Genomic DNA, 17983 nt, shown 5'->3' with positions numbered 1-17983 from the left:
ATGGGTTTTGAGAAGGAGACGAAGAGAGAGGACGCGAGGAGTATGCAATTGAGATCTTCCCATTGACTCATCATCATGCTTCCTTGTTGGGCTTGTCAGGAGGATAGTTTAAAATGTACATCAAATGAGGGAAGCCCAGAACAAACATAATGTGTCCATGATAGATAGATATGCCCACACATACCTGTTCTGACCTCTTCATCGAAGCTCATACACAGAAAACTGTGCTCAGCATATATATATATATATATATATATATATATATATATATATATATATATCTCACTTATATATAACTTACTGATAATGGCTTTTAATGACATTGGTCTACTATTCACAGAATGCATACATGAATACCTTCCTTGAAGGACAGGAACCATAGCAATCTGAGAAGTGTATGGAATGCAGGTGTAACAAGCAATCAAAGAAGATGTATAAGTATTTACACTTCATTTGGAAATTATTCAGACCCCTTGACTTTTTCCACATTTTGTTATGTTACAGCTTTATTGTAAAATGGATAAAATAGCTTTTTTCCCTCATCAATCTACACACAATACCTCAATGACAAAGCAAAAAGAGATTTTTTGTGTGCAAATTTATAAAAAAATGGAAATATAACATTAACATAAGTATTCAGACCCTTTACTCAGTACTTTGTTGAAGCACCGTTGGCAGCGATTACAGCCTCACGTCTTCTTGGGTATGACACTACAAGCTTGGCACACCCGTATTTGGGGAGTTTCTCCCATTCTTCTCTGCAGATCCTCTCAAGCTCTGTCAGATTGGATGGGGAGCGTTGCTGCACAGCTATTTTCAGGTCTCTCCAGAGATGTTCGATAAGGTTCAAGTTTGGGCTCTGGCTGGGCCACTCAAGGACATTCAGAGACTTGTCCCAAAGCCTCTCATGCATTGTCTTGACTGTGTGCTTAGGGTCGTTGTACTGTTGGAAGGTGAACCTTCGCCCGTCTGAGGTCCTGAGCGCTGTGGAGCAGGTTTTCATCAAGGATCTCTCTGTACTTTGCCCCATTCATCTTTGCCTCAATCCTGACTAGTCTCCCAGTCGTTGCCGCTGAAAAACATCCCCACAGCATGATGATGCTGCCACCACCATGCTCCACTGTAGGGATGGTATTGGCCAGGTGATGAGCGGTGCTTAGTTTCCTCCAGATGTGACGCTTGGCATTCAGGCCAAAGAGTTCAATCTTCTTTTCATCAGTCCAGAGAATCTTGTTTCTCATGGTCTGAGAGTCCTTCAGGTGCCTTTTGGCAAACTCCAAGCGGGCTGTCATGTGCCTTTTATTGAGGAGTGGCTTCTGTCTGGCCACTCTACCATAAAGGCCTGATTGGTGGAGTGCTGCAGAGATGGTTGTCCTTCTGAAAAGTTCTCCCATCTCCACAGAGAAACTCTGGAGCTCTGTCAGAGTGACCATCGGGTTCTTGGTCACCTCCCTGACTAAGGCCCTTATCCCCTGATTGCTCAGTTTGGCCTGGCGGCCAGCTCTAGAAAGAGTCTTGGTGGTTCCAAACTTCTTCCATGTAAGACTTGATGGAGGCCACTGTGTTATTGGGGACCTTCAATGCTGCAGGAATGTTTTGGTACCCTTCCCCAGATCTGTGCCTCGACACAATCTTGTCTCGGAGCTCTAAGGACAATTCCTTCAACCTCATTGCTTGGTTTTTGCTCTGACATGCACTGTCAACTGTGGGACCTTATATAGACAGGTGTGTGGCTTCCAAAATATGTCCAATCAATTGAATTTACCACAGGTGGACTCCAATCAAGTTGTAGAAACATCTCAAGATGATCAATGGAAACAGGATGTTCCTGAGCTCAATTTCGAGTCTCATAGCAAAGGATCTGAATACTTATGCAAATAAGATCTGTTTTTTATTTTTAGTACATTTGCAAAAAAAATTAAAACCTGTTTTCGCTTTGTCATCATGGGATCTTGTGTGTAGATTGAGGAAAATAATTGTTTTAATCCATTTTAGAATTAGGCTGTAACGTAACAAAATGTGGAAAAAGTGAAGGTGTCTGAATACTTTCCGAATGCACTGTGTGTAGTTATTCTGGACTACATGATATCAATTCTATTTCATGTAGTGGCTACACTTAAATAACTGTAAGTGCATGCTTACCTTTCCTGTGCGGATTTTGTGGCAATATGTTGCTAGATAGCATTTAACACAAAATACTGTGATAGACGGAACATTTAAAATAAGGTATCCTGAGATTTAGAGTCTTTAGCTGATATGCACAGGTATGATACTGCAAACATTTAGACATTCAGGAAAACACAGTAGCATAAATGACTGTATTGGGGCAGATGTTGGGACCTACACAGAATGGGGGGAAGATGTTGTTATTGTCATCATCAACAAACTGATTTTCTTTTGTAGATTTCCCAGTTTTAACTTTCACCAAGGGCTACTGTCGCTAATAATATGTAACTCCCCTAGAGGGAAAACTCACTAAAATGGCTGTATAGCACAATTTGCCAGGCTTACAATGGTATCAGGAGTATGGAACATTCTATTGCACAACAACGTTTGAACTAGAACACCAATTTAAATACTTTTTGTTGTTGATAAGTGTTCTCTGAAAACAGGGGAAATGTGTTAGCAGTTTGTAGATACACATTCCCGTGTGGCTCAGTTGGTAGAGCATGGTGTTTGCAACGCCAGGGTTGTGGGTTCGATTCCCATGGGGGACCAGTACAGGAAGAAAAAAAAAATAATGAAATGTATGCATTCACTACTGTAAGTCGCTCTGGATAAGAGCGTCTGCTAAATGACGTAAATGTAAAATGTACATTCAGACAGTGGTTTACAAGGAGAAACAAAAATCTACAGCAGAGGAAAACAGGGTAAGAATTGAGGTTGCTGATCTTTATGTCCAAACTATTATGTCCATTGTTGTCGTATGGCCTGTACCTACAAATGACCCCAAAGATGATGAACCGTACAGTTTGGATTTGTTCATGGTGGGATCCTACAATAAGACTGTACGCTTGTTCCAAATTTGTTGAGCAAGCGATAGTGCCTTCAGAAAGTATTCATACCCCTTAACTTATTCCACATTTGTTGTTACAGCCTGCATTTAAAATCGATTAAATTTATTTGTTTTCTCACCCATCTACACACTATACCCCATGATAACAAAGTAAAAACATGTTTTTAGAAATTTGGCAAATTTATTGAAAATGAAATAGCTCATTTCCATAAGTATTCACAGCCCTGAGTCAATACATGTTATAATCTCCTTTGCCGCGGTTACAGCTGAGTCTTTCTGGGTAAGTCTCTAAGAGCTTTGCACACCTAGATTGTACAATATTTGCCCATTTATTATTTTATAAATTCTTCAAACTCTGTCAAATTGGTTGTTGATCATTGCTAGAAAATCATTTAAGTCTTGCCATAGTTTTTACTTAAATTGGCTTCAAAAATCTAACTATTGATTTTAGGTTATTGTCCTGCTGAAAAGTGAATTCATCTCCCAGTGTCTGGTGGAAAGAGGACTAAACCAGGCTCCCTCTAGGATTTTGCCTGTGCTTAGCGCCATTCTGTTTCTTTTTTTATCCTGAAGAACTCCCCAGTCCTTACAAGCATACCCATAACATGAGGCACCCACCACTATGCTTGAAAATATGGAGAGTGGTACTCAGTAATGTGTTTTATTGGATTTGCCCCAACATAAGTTTCTATTCAGGACAAAAAGTATTTTTTTGCAGCATTTTTTGCAGTATTACTTTAGTGCCTTGTTGTAAACACGATGCATGTTCTTTTCACTCTTAGTGTAGTATTGTGGAGTAACTACAATGTTGTTGATCCATCCTCTGTTTTCTCCTATCACATTACACATATTTGTAATGACTGGATATATTGATACACAATCCAAAGTGTAATTAATAACTTTACTATGCTCAAAGAGATATTCAATGTCTGCTTTTTTTTTACCCATCTACCAATAGGTGCCCTTCTTTGCGAGGCATTTGAAAACCTCCCTGGTCTTTTTGGTTGAATCGGTTTAAAATGCACTGCTCGACTGAGGGACTTTACAAATAATTGTATGTGTACAGAGATGAGGTAGTCATCATTTCTTTTTAATGTTAAACACTATTATTGCACACAGAGTGATTCCATGCAACTTACAGTATAGTGACTTAAGCAAATGTTCACTCCTGAACTTATTTAGGTTTGCCATAACAAAGGGGTTGAATACTTGACTCAAGACATTTCAGCTTTTCATTTTTTATTAAAATTGTAAAATAAATATAGAATTCCACTTTGACATTATGTGGTATTGTGTGTAGGCCTGTGACAAAACAATCTAAATTGTAGAAATGTTAAAATCAGGCTGTAACACAACAAAATATGGAAAAAGTCAAGGGGTGTGAATACTTTCTGAAGGCACTGTATAACATTTTACAGCCCATCTTTAACTGTTATGAATATTCTGGTATTTATTCTGGTATTAGATTCCATCTGGAGCAAAGAAATGCTCTTACGGAAAAACAAACTGCTTTGTAGAACTATTTAGTCTATTCCTGTTATATTACCAATAAAACTGTTCAATATGACAGTGGTCTTTTCTGGCTCAGATGGAATGAGCTCAAAAACACCAACAACAGAGTGTAAAATCATTTCAAAACCACTCTTTATTAAGCAACCATGTCAATGCAAACAATATTTCTTTAAAAAAGTACAAAAAAAGTGCACTTCAGTAAATGATGGTTAAAACAACATGTCTTTGTGCTATTCTCCAAAGCTAGAACTTTCCTGTACTTTACTTTGTACTGATGATCGCAGTATTTTGCCATACCAATTTTGATAACATATCAATACCTCCAAATCACTAAAAACACAACCCAAAAGCTAGTTACTGTATTACTAGAGAGCCAATAGTTTGAGAAGGCTAGCTTACCTAAACCTTTGAGAGCCATTGTAACATTTATACATTAATTATCAGTGCCTACAACAGTTGTAAGTCAAACAGACTTCTATTACCAAATGCTACATTCTAGTAAATAGATGTACAGTCAAGAAAATACTGAGAGCTAGTCTAACTCATATTGTAATCACACTGGACAAAACCAGAAGAGCATTGGGCCTACATTTCAGTATTTTGTCATTCCCGGGACATACACATGCATGACTGACATTTGGCAGTACTTTCTCAGGTTAAAGTTGAAGAACAAAGAGCATTTTATAGGCACAATCAAATAATTGGCCAAAACACAAAGAAAGAAAAACTCGAATGAAATTATGTAACTTGCGTTTAGGAAACACATTTAAAATATAAAATCTTTGAATAAGTATTCATTCCCAATAGCATTGAAATATATAAATATGATCACTTCCAAGCTATTTTTTACCACTCCCCTACATGAACGTTCCAGTAAAGTCCTTTAAAACAAGAACTGCTTCAGCTGAAGACACTTTAGCACAAAGAGTGGGATTCTAGTAAATTACAAATGAGCTGACTAGTAATAACTTCAAATATAAAAAATATTCAACAGTTCTTTCTGTGTTATGTACAATGCAGTATGTGAAGGACTAGTTCGAGTTAGAGAGAGATAATCCACACAATGCTACTTTTCATCAGCCATCTGGCTCCTCAGATCTGAATAAAAAACATTATCATTAAGAAATGTTTTATTAACCAGCAACCACTGGGGTTTTTCCTCAACTCAAATATTGAATTAAATATTATGATGTCATATATAGTACAACCTATACTGAACAAAAATAACGCAGCAACGTAAATTATATGAACTGTAAATAGTTACAGACTTGCGACATGGGGCCGTGCATTATCATGCTGAGACATGAGGTGATGGCGGCGGATGAATGGCACGACAATGGACCTCAGGATCTCGTCACGTATCTCTGTGCATTCAAATTGCCATCGATAAAATGCAATTGTGTTCGTTGTCCGTAGCTTAAGCCTGTCCATACCATAACCCAACCGCCACCATGGGGAACTCTGTTCACAACGCTAACATCAGCAAACTGCTCGCCCACACAACACCATACATGTCGTCTGCATTGTGAGGCCGATTGGACGTACTGCCAAATTCTATAAAACAATGTTGGAGGTGGCTTATGGTAGAGAAATTAACATTCAATTCTATGGCAAAAGCTCAGGTAGACATTCTTGCAGTCTGCATGCCAATTGCACACTCCCTCAAAAGACTTGAGACATCTGTGGCAACTGCACATTTTAGAGTGGCCTTATTGTCCCCAGCACATGGTGCTGTGTAATGTAATGATCATGCTGTTTAATCAGCTTCTTGATATGCCACACCTGTCAGGTGGATGGATTATCTTGGCAAAGGAGAAATGTTCATTAACAGGGCTGGACATTTTTTTTTGAGAGAAAGAAGCTTTTTGTGCGTATGGAACATTTCTGGGATCTTTTATTTCAGCTCATGAAACATGGGACCAACACTTTACATGTTGCGTTTATATTTTTGTTCAGTGTATAATGCAAGAAAGTATATCAATAACATACATAAGAATGGGTGCCGTCACTTCAGTAGCTATCATTTTTTGCATTTAACAGGCATTCATTTTTTGGTCTTTAATTAATAGAAGATGCATTGTAACTATGGTGTTTAACTGTACTCTATTCAGTTATTGATGTTGTCCTAATTCAAAGGCAGGTTTAAAAGAAATAGCAACATCAACGACAACAAGGCCATATTTCACTAGATGTACATACCTAAAAAAAATACATAATAATAATAATAATACAAAAGCTTTATGTACAGCCCTCTGAAGAATCACAATTAGTAATATACAGTTGAGCACTGTGCTAGTCTAGTACTGACAAATACTGAAGAGGACATATTGCTAGGCTAGCTAAAATATTCTGACTAAATACGATCAACTGTGAAATATTCTTAGAGCTCTTCCTAATCTCTCCTCATTGGTTAAAGTTTTTAAAGCAATTTTTATATGTACACAAAACTCTAATGTCTGGTGTACTTAGATCATCTTTACAATTTGGTCCCAAAAATGATTATCGATGTCATAAAGTGATTTTTCCCCCATAATAAAGCAGTTACTGTTCTGGCCAGGTACGCATTAATTCATTGTATTATTATATTCATATCTATTCCCTGCATGTATTGATAGATGTATTAATCTAGAAGCCATAGCCCTATTGCAAGCAGTACTTGCTATTTAAACAGAACACTGATTATAGGCAAGGGTTAAGCGCATTTCTCCATTTGTACTGGTTTACAGCAGGTGTGCTTATGATCCATGCACCTCCTTCTGCTAGTGTCTTATGCCAGGATGCCCTGTGGATCCATGGCCTGACACTGCCCCTCCTCAGCCAAGGCTGAGTCTGTGTCTAGCTGCAGGGTCAGCTGGAGCCTAGTCCAGACAAGGGGGTCACCACTGCCCAGGGCCTCCACAAACAGATCTGTCTGCTCCTGCAGCTGCTTCAAATGGCCCTGGGTGCGCCGGTTCTGCCTGATCAGCTCCTTGATGCGTAGCGTTATGCCCAGCAGGCCAGAGTTGCTGAGGATGTTGTAGGTGTTGCTGAAGCGTTTACCTTTATTGTTGTCTGTGGACAGGCCGTCTTGGCAGCGGTCGTTGTCGCCCTGGCAACTGCTCGCCTCCAACACAGATGCAAATTTATTGGAGACAGCAGTTGCCTCAGTGCCCAGGGAGTGAGGCATGCCTAGGAACTGAGGTATTGGCAGCTTCTGAGAGCTGGCCAGCTGTGTTTGTTTGTCAACAACCTCTAAGGTGGCCACTGTTTGGAGGGGTGTCAGAGGCCTTGGCTGGGGGCTATGGGAGCTGTACAGTTTGTCGCCATGGTGACGATACCACCGGTTACGCCTCCCGTGATACCCAGGCGTTGATCTTCCCCTCTCAGCAGAAGAGGCCCCCTGCCTCCTGGAGGAGCTCTCCCCAGGGTGAGGGGCGATTTTGGGATAAGATTTCAGTATGGGCAGGTAATTATTCCTTGAGTCCCGGTGCATGTCTGAGGAACGCTTTGGAGAGATGTTGTTACTGATGTTGTTGCTGCCGTTGGAGACCATAGGATGGAGGAGGACCACCTGGGACTGGGGGAGAATCTCCAGGGAGGAAGGGAAGCCCCGTGGCTTTACTACTGGAGACATTGGGCTTGGCTGGGGGCATCATAATACCATCTCACTCATTAGATCATACAAAAATGGAGTGCAAAACGATCGGAATTGACAAAGAAGAATACAGTACTGTAATTGTTCCCTGTTTTAAAGGAATATAGGGCTCTACAGTGATACCATTTAAGGGCATTTGCTCCTAAATATTTTTGCTGTTCTGGATTTTTTTAAATCTGGGAGCACCAGTGCCCCTAGATAAAAAAAAGAATCACCAAGGTAATAATTGTTGTATTCTTGTTGTATTGTTGATTTCTTTGCTGTCCCTCAGCCTCAGTAGTATGCAAACATGTCGTGGCACAGACAGAAAGGACAAGGGAGAGCTTCTTCAGGAGATATAGGCCAAATGTAGGATATTATCTCAATCTTAAAAATCACATTTTCTGGTGCTCCTAACACTATGTTGTAATTGCTGGCAAGTCTTATAATTAAAGCACCAATCTGCACTTACTACATCCATTTTTGCACATATATTAATGATATAAACCCATTGATTCTTGAAGAGCATAACTTATTAATGCCCCATTAGCTAAGTTCAACCGTCTTACCCCATTAGAAGCCAAAATATAAACGTGTTTTTCCAATGTTTGTAAACAAAGTAAAAGTATCTGGTTTGATATCATGTATGGTCAGTCCTTGCATCCATAGCTCTTTCTATGATTTTGAGGGTTGTTACATTTCTCCAGCCTCGTCCCTCAACTTTTTACCAAAACACTGGTGGGGAAAATGCTTTGTTATTGTTTCAAATGCGTATTGCCGCTTTAATAACTCAAATATTTTTCATTGTGCTACATTTTTTTCCACTTAGGAGGACATGTGCTCCTTGTAAAAAAGGTCACTGTAGAGCCCTGGAATATTAAAGCTAATAAACCCAACCACAGTACAACTGAACTACAAGCTGAGCAGAGAATAACAGCACATAGGTCACAAACAAGGCACAGTGTAGTGTACAGTACCAGATTCAGGACTATGTTGTTCATGATGATCATGGGGGAGAGGCCAGAGTAGGATCCTCCGCCTACAGCCACCTGGGGACCTGGAGCCCTCACCATGTCCTCAGAGTCAGTTTGGTCCATCGCACTCAGGTATCCAGAGCAGGCATCTGGAGAGGAGAAAAAAACAGGTTGTCACCATGGGCCTCTAGAGGGAGCAGCAGACCAACGCCCAACGTAAAGTTAATAGAAACACCACCAATAGCTTGTTTTCTTTTTGTGCCAAGATCTTGAAGAGCAATTTTGGAAACATTTGCAAGGGTAACGGAGAGATAACAGCTTGAGGTAATAACGCCACAGCCACAGTAAAGATTCCACGGGAATCATGCCCTGACCTAGTCATAGCTGAGTGAACCCACAGCCACAGTAAAGATTCCATGGGAATCATGCCCTGACCTAGTCATAGCTGAGTGAACCCACAGCCACAGTAAAGATTCCATGGGAATCATGCCCTGACCTAGTCATAGCTGAGTGAACCCACAGCCACAGTAAAGATTCCATGGGAATCATGCCCTGACCTAGTCATAGCTGAGTGAACCCACAGCAACAACAAAAAAATAGGTCCCCACTCCTGGTGCTCAAAATAACCATTTCGCTGAGGAAATGGTGGTGGCCTAGATTTCTGGATTAGAGTTGATAGAGAGGCAGGGTGTACATTCGTGTGTTTGTAACACCTGAGAAACCGGAGTCCCTCTCAGACTCTGGCTTAGATGCTCTCAGGTGGTACATCATAGTGGATGAGAGCCTCCTGTGGCTCTGTGGTTTGCTCATCTTTGCTCTTCTTTGACAGGTGTAGGGTACGTGGGACCTCTCAAACCAAACCATCTACAATGGGGTTGAATCTTCCTAATCATAGAAATAAAAAAAGTTATAGTTAGAGCCGATAATCACAGTGTAGTAAGGCTACACATCACATGAAACATTTAATCACAGTTACAATCTAGCTAGATAGCTTGCCTAGTGAATTTTACTCCATATGCGGCTATCTAGCTAACGTTAGCAGACAGTAACAATCAACACAGTTAGCCACAATAATCCCGCTTGCGTAATGTCGAGAGAGCAAGCCAATAACAGCTTTACCATGAGCTTACTAGCGATCCACCTCATTTTCAAACGTTGCTATGGGCAAAGCCAAACAACGGAAGTGATGCATTCGACTTCCGCTCTACTGCAGCACGCCGGTGGCAAACTTGCCAAAGTAAATGATTTAAAGGAGTACATTTATAGAGTATAAAAGTCAAGTAAACAAGTGTAATTTGATATTCATTTCATTCAAATTCACTAACTATAATGATAAACTATAGGCTATTAACTATAAAAACAAAGTTGGGCATCCACACTAGAGGAAAGTTTGTTTAACAGTCCTACACCTGTCAATCAACTGATCAAGGCATGCTTCTGCATGCTGCCTATTAATAAAGTGGCAACACAAGACCAATCATGAGGTCTCTAACACACATACTGGTTCAGATCATTGAGTGCTTTCAGGGTGGGATCATTGTCATAGTGACAACTGCAAGTAATACTTCAATATACATGTAGGCCTAATGACAAAAAATATTAGGCCTAACTCGTATTTAAATTGATCAATTCAACAACAAATGCAGTTTAGCCTGCACGTCTTATACAACATGTCATTGTCTCATTGCTCAAGTGGTTTGTAAGTGATTTCAATGTTTCCATTATTCTTAATTTGTACTTATTATCCCTTTTTTCTTCCCAATTTTGTATGGACTGGGGAGAGGCAAAGGTCGAGAGCCATCCGTCCTCTGAAACACGACCCCGCCAAGCCGCACTGCTTCTTGACACACTGCTCGCTTAACCCGGAAGACAGCCGCACCAATGTGTCGGAGGAAACACTGTACAACTGGTGACCTGAAGTCAGCGTGCAGGCGCCCGGCCGCCACAAGGAGTTGCTAGAGCGCGATGGGACAAGGACATCCCAGCCAACCAAACCCTCCCCTAACCCGGGCGACGCTGGGCAAATTGTGCGCCGTCTCATGGGTCTCCCAGTCGCAGCGGGTTGCGACACAGCCCGGGATCGAACCTGGATCTGTAGTGACACCCTCTACCACCGCGATGCAAAGACTTAGACCGCTGTGCCACTCGGGAGGCCCAATTTCCATGTTTCTAATGGTTGTCAATTCCTTTCGGTCTTCTTTTTCACTGAGCTCATCTCTCTGTATGTCCTGTGCAACTATTTGCAACGCATCAGTACAACAATGTTATCATAACAGGCTAAAAGTGACCACACCAATGCACTTTCTATCCTAAAACTTAACCCCAACATGGATTTTCTACACTGTAGGCCTGTTTTACATTCAGCAATTAGCAAGAGCAAGCCTGCTTCTTTCCCTGAATAGGATATTAGGCCTAGCATTAAAAAAAAAAGTTCCCTGTGAACGCAAAGCTTCACTATTGATTACGCCTACATTTTTAGACAAGAAAAGTATTATACCTGGGCTACAAAAACCCAGTGCAATGAGTAATGTATTGTTATCAAGTGAGTACAAAATTATTGTCTAAAGGCTGTAAACTGCAGCGATTAAGACAAATTTGAATAACCGCTCAAACGTCCTATTTTATTTCATGCCTAAATAACCGCATAGTCCTACAGCCTAGGCATTTGTTATGCAACAATTTGGGTCTATTCTCAACAGTTTAGAAAGTCCAGAAAGGTACATTAGCAGGCTACTCATATCGTGTATTTTGTCAGGATGTAGCCCAGTGAAGATAGGACTACTACTATAAGAAAATATGGACTTATCCAACTCTCCGCGTGTTCTTAATGCTGCAGCCTATTTTACATTCAGCAAGAAGAGCAAGCGTGCATCTCTCCTCCAATAGGCTCTTAATAGGCTAAAGAAAATCAGTCGAAATAAGTGTCCAACATGTTTTTGTACACTGTATTTTCTTGAGAAGCCACAAGATTTAAGAGGAATAGCCATGGCAGCGGAGAGGCCAGGTGCGTAACTGCGCAACAGAAGAATGACGACAGACAGGCTTGAGATGTAGCCTATAGCCTAAGATGCGAAAGCATATTTGCCCATAATTCATAGTTCAACCCATAATTCATAGTTCAACACTAGGCTTAATACCACAGTGAATATATCCAGTCCATTTACACAGCGAAATAAAAAAGTTAAATCAGATAACGAAATCATAGGTAGCCTCTACACTACGTGCGCTCCCGAGGTTGGGCTGAGTGCACTGCCTCCCAGTACCCTGGTGCACACCGAGCTAGAAAAGCTAACCTATTGTTCTAGGGACAAGACATGTATCGTACCTAGGCTACAACAACACAAAGTAATGAAGAACTTCATTAAGTTAGTACAAAACTCTAGTCTAGGCTGTAAACTGCAGTGAATAGCCTGTCATTAGTATAACCGCTCAAAAGCCTGCCGTTATTTCGACTGATATATAATATATATATAATATAATATATATATAATATATATCTGTTTAGCAATATACATTTATATTGCTAAACAGATATATACACACACATACATTAATATATATATATTATTTTACAATGTAGAGAAAAAAAATAAAGAAACCCTGGAATGTGTAGGTGTTTTACATTGTAAAATAATAGTGAAGACATCTAAACTATGAAATAAACACATATGGAATCATGTAGTAACCAAAAAAGTGTTAATCAAATCAAAATATATTTTATATTTAAAATTCTTCAAAGTAGCCACCCTTTGCCTTGATGACAGCTTTGCACACTCTCGGCATTCTCTCAACCAGCTTCATGAGATAGTCACCTGGAATTTCGATGAACAGGTGTGCTTTGTTAAAAGTTAATTTGTGGAATGTTTTCCTTCTTAGTGTGTTTGCCAATCAGTTGTGTTGTGACAAGGTAGGAGTGGTATACAGAAGATAGCTCTAGTTGGTAAAAGACCAAGTCCATATTATAGCAAGAACAGATCAAATAAGCAAAGAAAAATCAAATCAAATCGATTTATATAGCCCTTCTTACATCAGCTGATATCTCAAAGTGCTGTACAGAAACCCAGCCTAAAACCCTAAACAGCAAGCAATGCAGGTGTAGAAGCATGGTGGCTAGGAAAAACTCCCTAGAAAGGCCAAAACCTTGGAAGAAACCTAGAGAGGAACCAGGCTATGAGGGGTGACCAGTCCTCTTCTGACTGTGCCGGGTGGAGATTATAACAGAACATGGCCAAGATGTTCAAATGTTCATAAATGTTTCATGACAGTCCATCATTACTTTAAGACATGAAGGTAACTCAATGCAGAAAACTTCAAGAACTTTGAAAGTTTCTTCAAGTGCAGTCGCAAAAACCATCAAGCGCTATGATGAAACTGGCTCTCATGAGGACCGACACAGGAAAGGAAGAACCAGAGTTACCTCTGCTGCAGAGGATAAGTTAGTTAGAATTACCAGCCTCAGATTGCAGCCAAAATAAATGCTTCACAGAGTTCAAGTAATAGACACATCTCAACATCAACTGTTCGGAGGAGACTGTGTAAATCAGGCCTTTATGGTCGAATTGCTGCAAAGAAACCACTACTAAAGGACACCAATAATAATAAGAGACTTGCTTGGACCAAGAAACACGAGCAATGGACATTAGACCGGTGGAAATCTGTTCTTTGATCTGATGAGTCCAAATTTGATATTTTTGGTTCTAACCGCCGTGTCTTCGTGAGACGCAGAGTAGGTGAACGGATGAAGCATGGAGGAGGAGGTGTGATGGTGTGGGAGTGCTTTGCTGGTGACGAATTCTAAATAAATCACAGACGGCAAGGCACACTTAACCAGCATGGCTACCACAGCATTCTGCAGCAATACGCCATTCCATTTGGTTCGCACTTAGTGGGACTTTCATTTGTTTTTCAACAGGACAATGACCCAAAACACATCTCCAGGCTGTGTAAGGGCTATTTGACTAAAAAGGAGAGTGATGGAGTGCTGCATCAGATGACCTGGCCTCCACAATCACCCGACCTCAACCCAATTGAGATGGTTTGGGATGAGTTGGACCGCAGAGTGAAGGAAAAGCAACCAACAAGTGCTCAGAAATTGTGGTAACTCCTTGAAGACTGTTGGAAAAGCATTCCTCATGAAGCTGGTTGAGAAAATGCCAAGAGTGTTTAAAGCTGTCATCAAGGCAAAGGGTGGCTACTTTGAAGAACCTGAAATATATACACCTTTTTGGTTACTACATGATTCCATATGTGTTATTTCATAGTTTTGATGTCTTCACTAATATTCTACGATGTAGAAAATAGTAAAAATAAAGAAAAACCCTTGAATGAGTAGGTGTGTCCAAACTTGACTTATTTAAAAATAAGTTGTCTTCCAGTAAACTTTGATTAAATTTCCAATATCCCCATCCACATGGAAATTCTATTAGAGTTATGTGAAGGCCAATTAGATGATGATCCAATCACATTCTGTCTCGTATTAAAACTTTTTTAACCTTTGATGCAAGAGAGAAAGAGACAAGAAAGTAGTCAAGACGACTAGACGACTAGCTTGATTAAGTCTCCTCCATGTATATCTCACTAGGTTGGTTTTTTTTTTGTCTCCAAATATCTACTATTTCTAATGTGTCAATAATATTTGTGATTTCCTTAAGGGCACGGTGATGATAGTTTGTAGAGTGATTTCCTTTACGGTCAATTGAGGTACTTAACACTGTGTTATAGTCTCCCACCATAATGATTTGATCATTTGTTGCCTGTAAGTTCAATAAATTGGTATAAATATTTTCAAAGAAGTATGGATCATCCTGATTTGGACCGTATAGATTAATGAGCCAAATCTCTTTTTCATCCACTTTCATATTCAAAAAGATCCACCTACCATGCGAATCATTCCTGACTATTTGTACTAGAGGTTGACCGATTAAATCGGCATGGCCAATTTCAAGTTTTCATAACAATCGGTATTTGGCTTTTTTGGATGCCGATTATGGCCGATAACATTGCATTCCACAAGGAGACTGCGTGGCAGGCTGACCACCTGTTACGCAGTCCAGCATCAAAAGGACCCTGTGGCTGCAAGGAGGTACTAGCTAGTATTAAACTTATCTTATAAAAACAATCAATCTTCACATAATCACTAGTTAACTGCACATGGTTGATGATATTACTAGGTTAACTAGCTCATCCTGCGTTGCATATAATCAATGCGGTGCCTGTTAATTTGTCATCGAATAACAGGCTACTTCAACTTCGCCAAACGGGTGATGATTTAACAAAAGTGCATTCGCTTAATTATGACATAACATTGAAGGTTGTGCAATGTAACAGCAATACTCTGGTTGCCACCCGTTCGATAAAATACAGAACGGTTCCGTATTTCACTGAAAGAATAAAACATTTTGTTTTCTAAATGACAGTTTCTGGATTTGACCATATTAATGACCAATATGTCTGTGTGTTTATTATATTATAATGAAGTATATGATTTTATATTTGATAGAGCAGTCTGACTGAGCAGTGGTAGGCAGCAGCAGGCTCGTAAGCGTATTTCTGTGTTTATTATATTATAATGAAGAATATGATTTGATATTTGATAGAGCAGTCTGACTGAGCGGTGGTAGGCAGCAGCAGGCTCGTAAGCGTATTTCTGTGTTTATTATATTATAATGAAGTATATGATTTGATATTTGATAGAGCAGTCTGACTGAGCAGTGGTAGGCAGCAGCAGGCTCGTAAGCGTATTTCTGTGTTTATTATATTATAATGAAGTATATGATTTGATATTTGATAGAGCAGTCTGACTGAGCAGTGGTAGGCAGCAGCAGGCTCGTAAGCGTATTTCTGTGTGTTTATTATATTATAATGAAGTATATGATTTGATATTTGATAGAGCAGTCTGACTGAGCGGTGGTAGGCAGCAGCAGGCTCGTAAGCGTATTTCTGTGTTTATTATATTATAATGAAGTATATGATTTGATATTTGATAGAGCAGTCTGACTGAGCGGTGGTAGGCAGCAGCAGGCTCGTAAGCGTATTTCTGTGTTTATTATATTATAATGAAGTATATGATTTGATATTTGATAGAGCAGTCTGACTGAGCGGTGGTAGGCAGCAGCAGGCTCGTAAGCGTATTTCTGTTTTTATTATATTATAATGAAGTATATGATTTTATATTTGATAGAGCAGTCTGACTGAGCGGTGGTAGGCAGCAGCAGGCTCGTAAGCGTATTTCTGTGTGTTTATTATATTATAATGAAGTATATGATTTTATATTTGATAGAGCAGTCTGACTGAGCAGTGGTAGGCAGCAGCAGGCTCGTAAGCGTATTTCTGTGTTTATTATATTATAATGAAGTATATGATTTGATATTTGATAGAGCAGTCTGACTGAGCGGTGGTAGGCAGCAGCAGGCTCGTAAGCGTATTTCTGTGTTTATTATATTATAATGAAGTATATGATTTGATATTTGATAGAGCAGTCTGACTGAGCGGTGGTAGGCAGCAGCAGGCTCGTAAGCGTATTTCTGTGTGTTTATTATATTATAATTAAGTATATGATTTCATATTTGATAGAGCAGTCTGACTGAGCAGCGGTAGGCAGCAGCAGGCTCGTAAGCATTTTATTCAACCAGCACTTTACTGCGTTTGCCAGCAGCTCTTAGCAATGCTTGAAGCACAGCACTGTTTATGATTTCAAGCCTATCAACTCCCGAGATTAGGCTGGCAATACTAAAGTACCTATTAGAACATCCAATAGTCAAAGGTATATGAAATACAAATGGTATAGAGAGAAATAGTCCTATAATTCCTATAATAACTACAACCTAAAACATCTTAACTGGGAATATTGAAGACTCATGTTAAAAGGAACCACCAGCTTTCATATGTTCTCATGTTCTGAGCAAGGAACTTTAGCTTTCTTACATGGCACATATTGCACTTTTACTTTCTTCTCCAACACTTTTTTTGCATTATTTAAACCAAATTGAACATGTTTCATTATTTATTTGAGACTAAATAGATTTTATTTATGTATTATATTAAGTTAAAATAAAAGTGTTCATTGAGTATTGTTGTAATTATCATTATTACAAATATATATCTAATGAAAAACTAAATCGGCTGATTAATCGGTATCGGCTTTTTTTGGTCATCCAATAAAATCGGTATCGGCGTTGAAAAATCATAATTGGTTGACCTCTAAATTGCACATTTAGATCGACATTTTTGTTAATTAATATCAAATCACACCTTTCGAGTTCCTTTGTCCAAGACAGAAAATTATTTCACCACCCTATTCCTTTTTCCACGCAACTTTATCTAAGGATGTAGAGTGAGTTTCCTGTAAACAGAATATGTTATATTCCTTTTCTTTTAGCCATGTAAAGACTGATCTTCTTTAAAAATCTGCCAAAGCGTTACAATTATAACTGACTATACTTATTTCACCCCTTCCCATAACTAGATACTATTCTCAGGCTAAATTGACCATAATTAGTGCTTGTAAAGATACTGCCATAAGAAGTATTGTGACGGTCAAAATTAGAGCTTTCAAATGTCTGATATTTAGAATTCAAGAAATAGGTTCTAGCAATATTTGTTTTATTCCCTTGCCTGTTTGCCTGTGAGCCAATGCCACAGATGTTAGAAAATTGAGACAAGCAAGATATTATGTGTGTAGTAAATCTGAGTAGGTTGACGTGTATGATATTGGATGTGATTTAGTGAGAGCGTGTACGATGTCTATATAAGAGTAAAACTATGTGTGATGTCCAAATAATTAATAACCCTGCCAATTTGCATGGTTGAGTGTCTATGTGTGTAAAATGTAGTGTCTATGTGTGTAAAATGCCTAAATATTCAGGATGA

The 17983-nt window shown here is 39.4% G+C and overlaps 1 protein-coding gene across 6 annotated transcripts in view; it reads right to left on the bottom strand.

Annotated features, from left to right (window-relative positions):
- LOC115162301 (calcium permeable stress-gated cation channel 1) overlaps positions 1-17983 on the bottom strand; it is an 83576-nt gene that overhangs the window by 62591 nt on the left and 3002 nt on the right. For 4 of the 6 annotated variants that reach the window (XM_029713481.1, XM_029713473.1, XM_029713477.1 and 1 more), the window contains exons 2-3: positions 9829-10000; positions 9119-9264 (exon numbers count right to left, since the gene is read on the bottom strand). In XM_029713481.1, coding sequence (XP_029569341.1) covers positions 9119-9264; positions 9829-9979 — 297 coding nt within the window. In that variant the 5' untranslated portion in view covers positions 9980-10000. The remainder of the gene's footprint in view (positions 1-9118; positions 9265-9828; positions 10001-17983) is intronic. The other 2 variants (XM_029713475.1, XM_029713474.1) reach the window with 1 other exon arrangement.

The sequence above is a fragment of the Salmo trutta genome, chromosome 25, assembly GCF_901001165.1.
Source record: "Salmo trutta chromosome 25, fSalTru1.1, whole genome shotgun sequence".
Lineage (NCBI taxonomy): Eukaryota > Metazoa > Chordata > Actinopteri > Salmoniformes > Salmonidae > Salmo > Salmo trutta.
The sequence above is the reverse complement of the archived record's forward strand: the minus strand, read 5'-3'. Positions and strand labels throughout refer to the sequence as shown.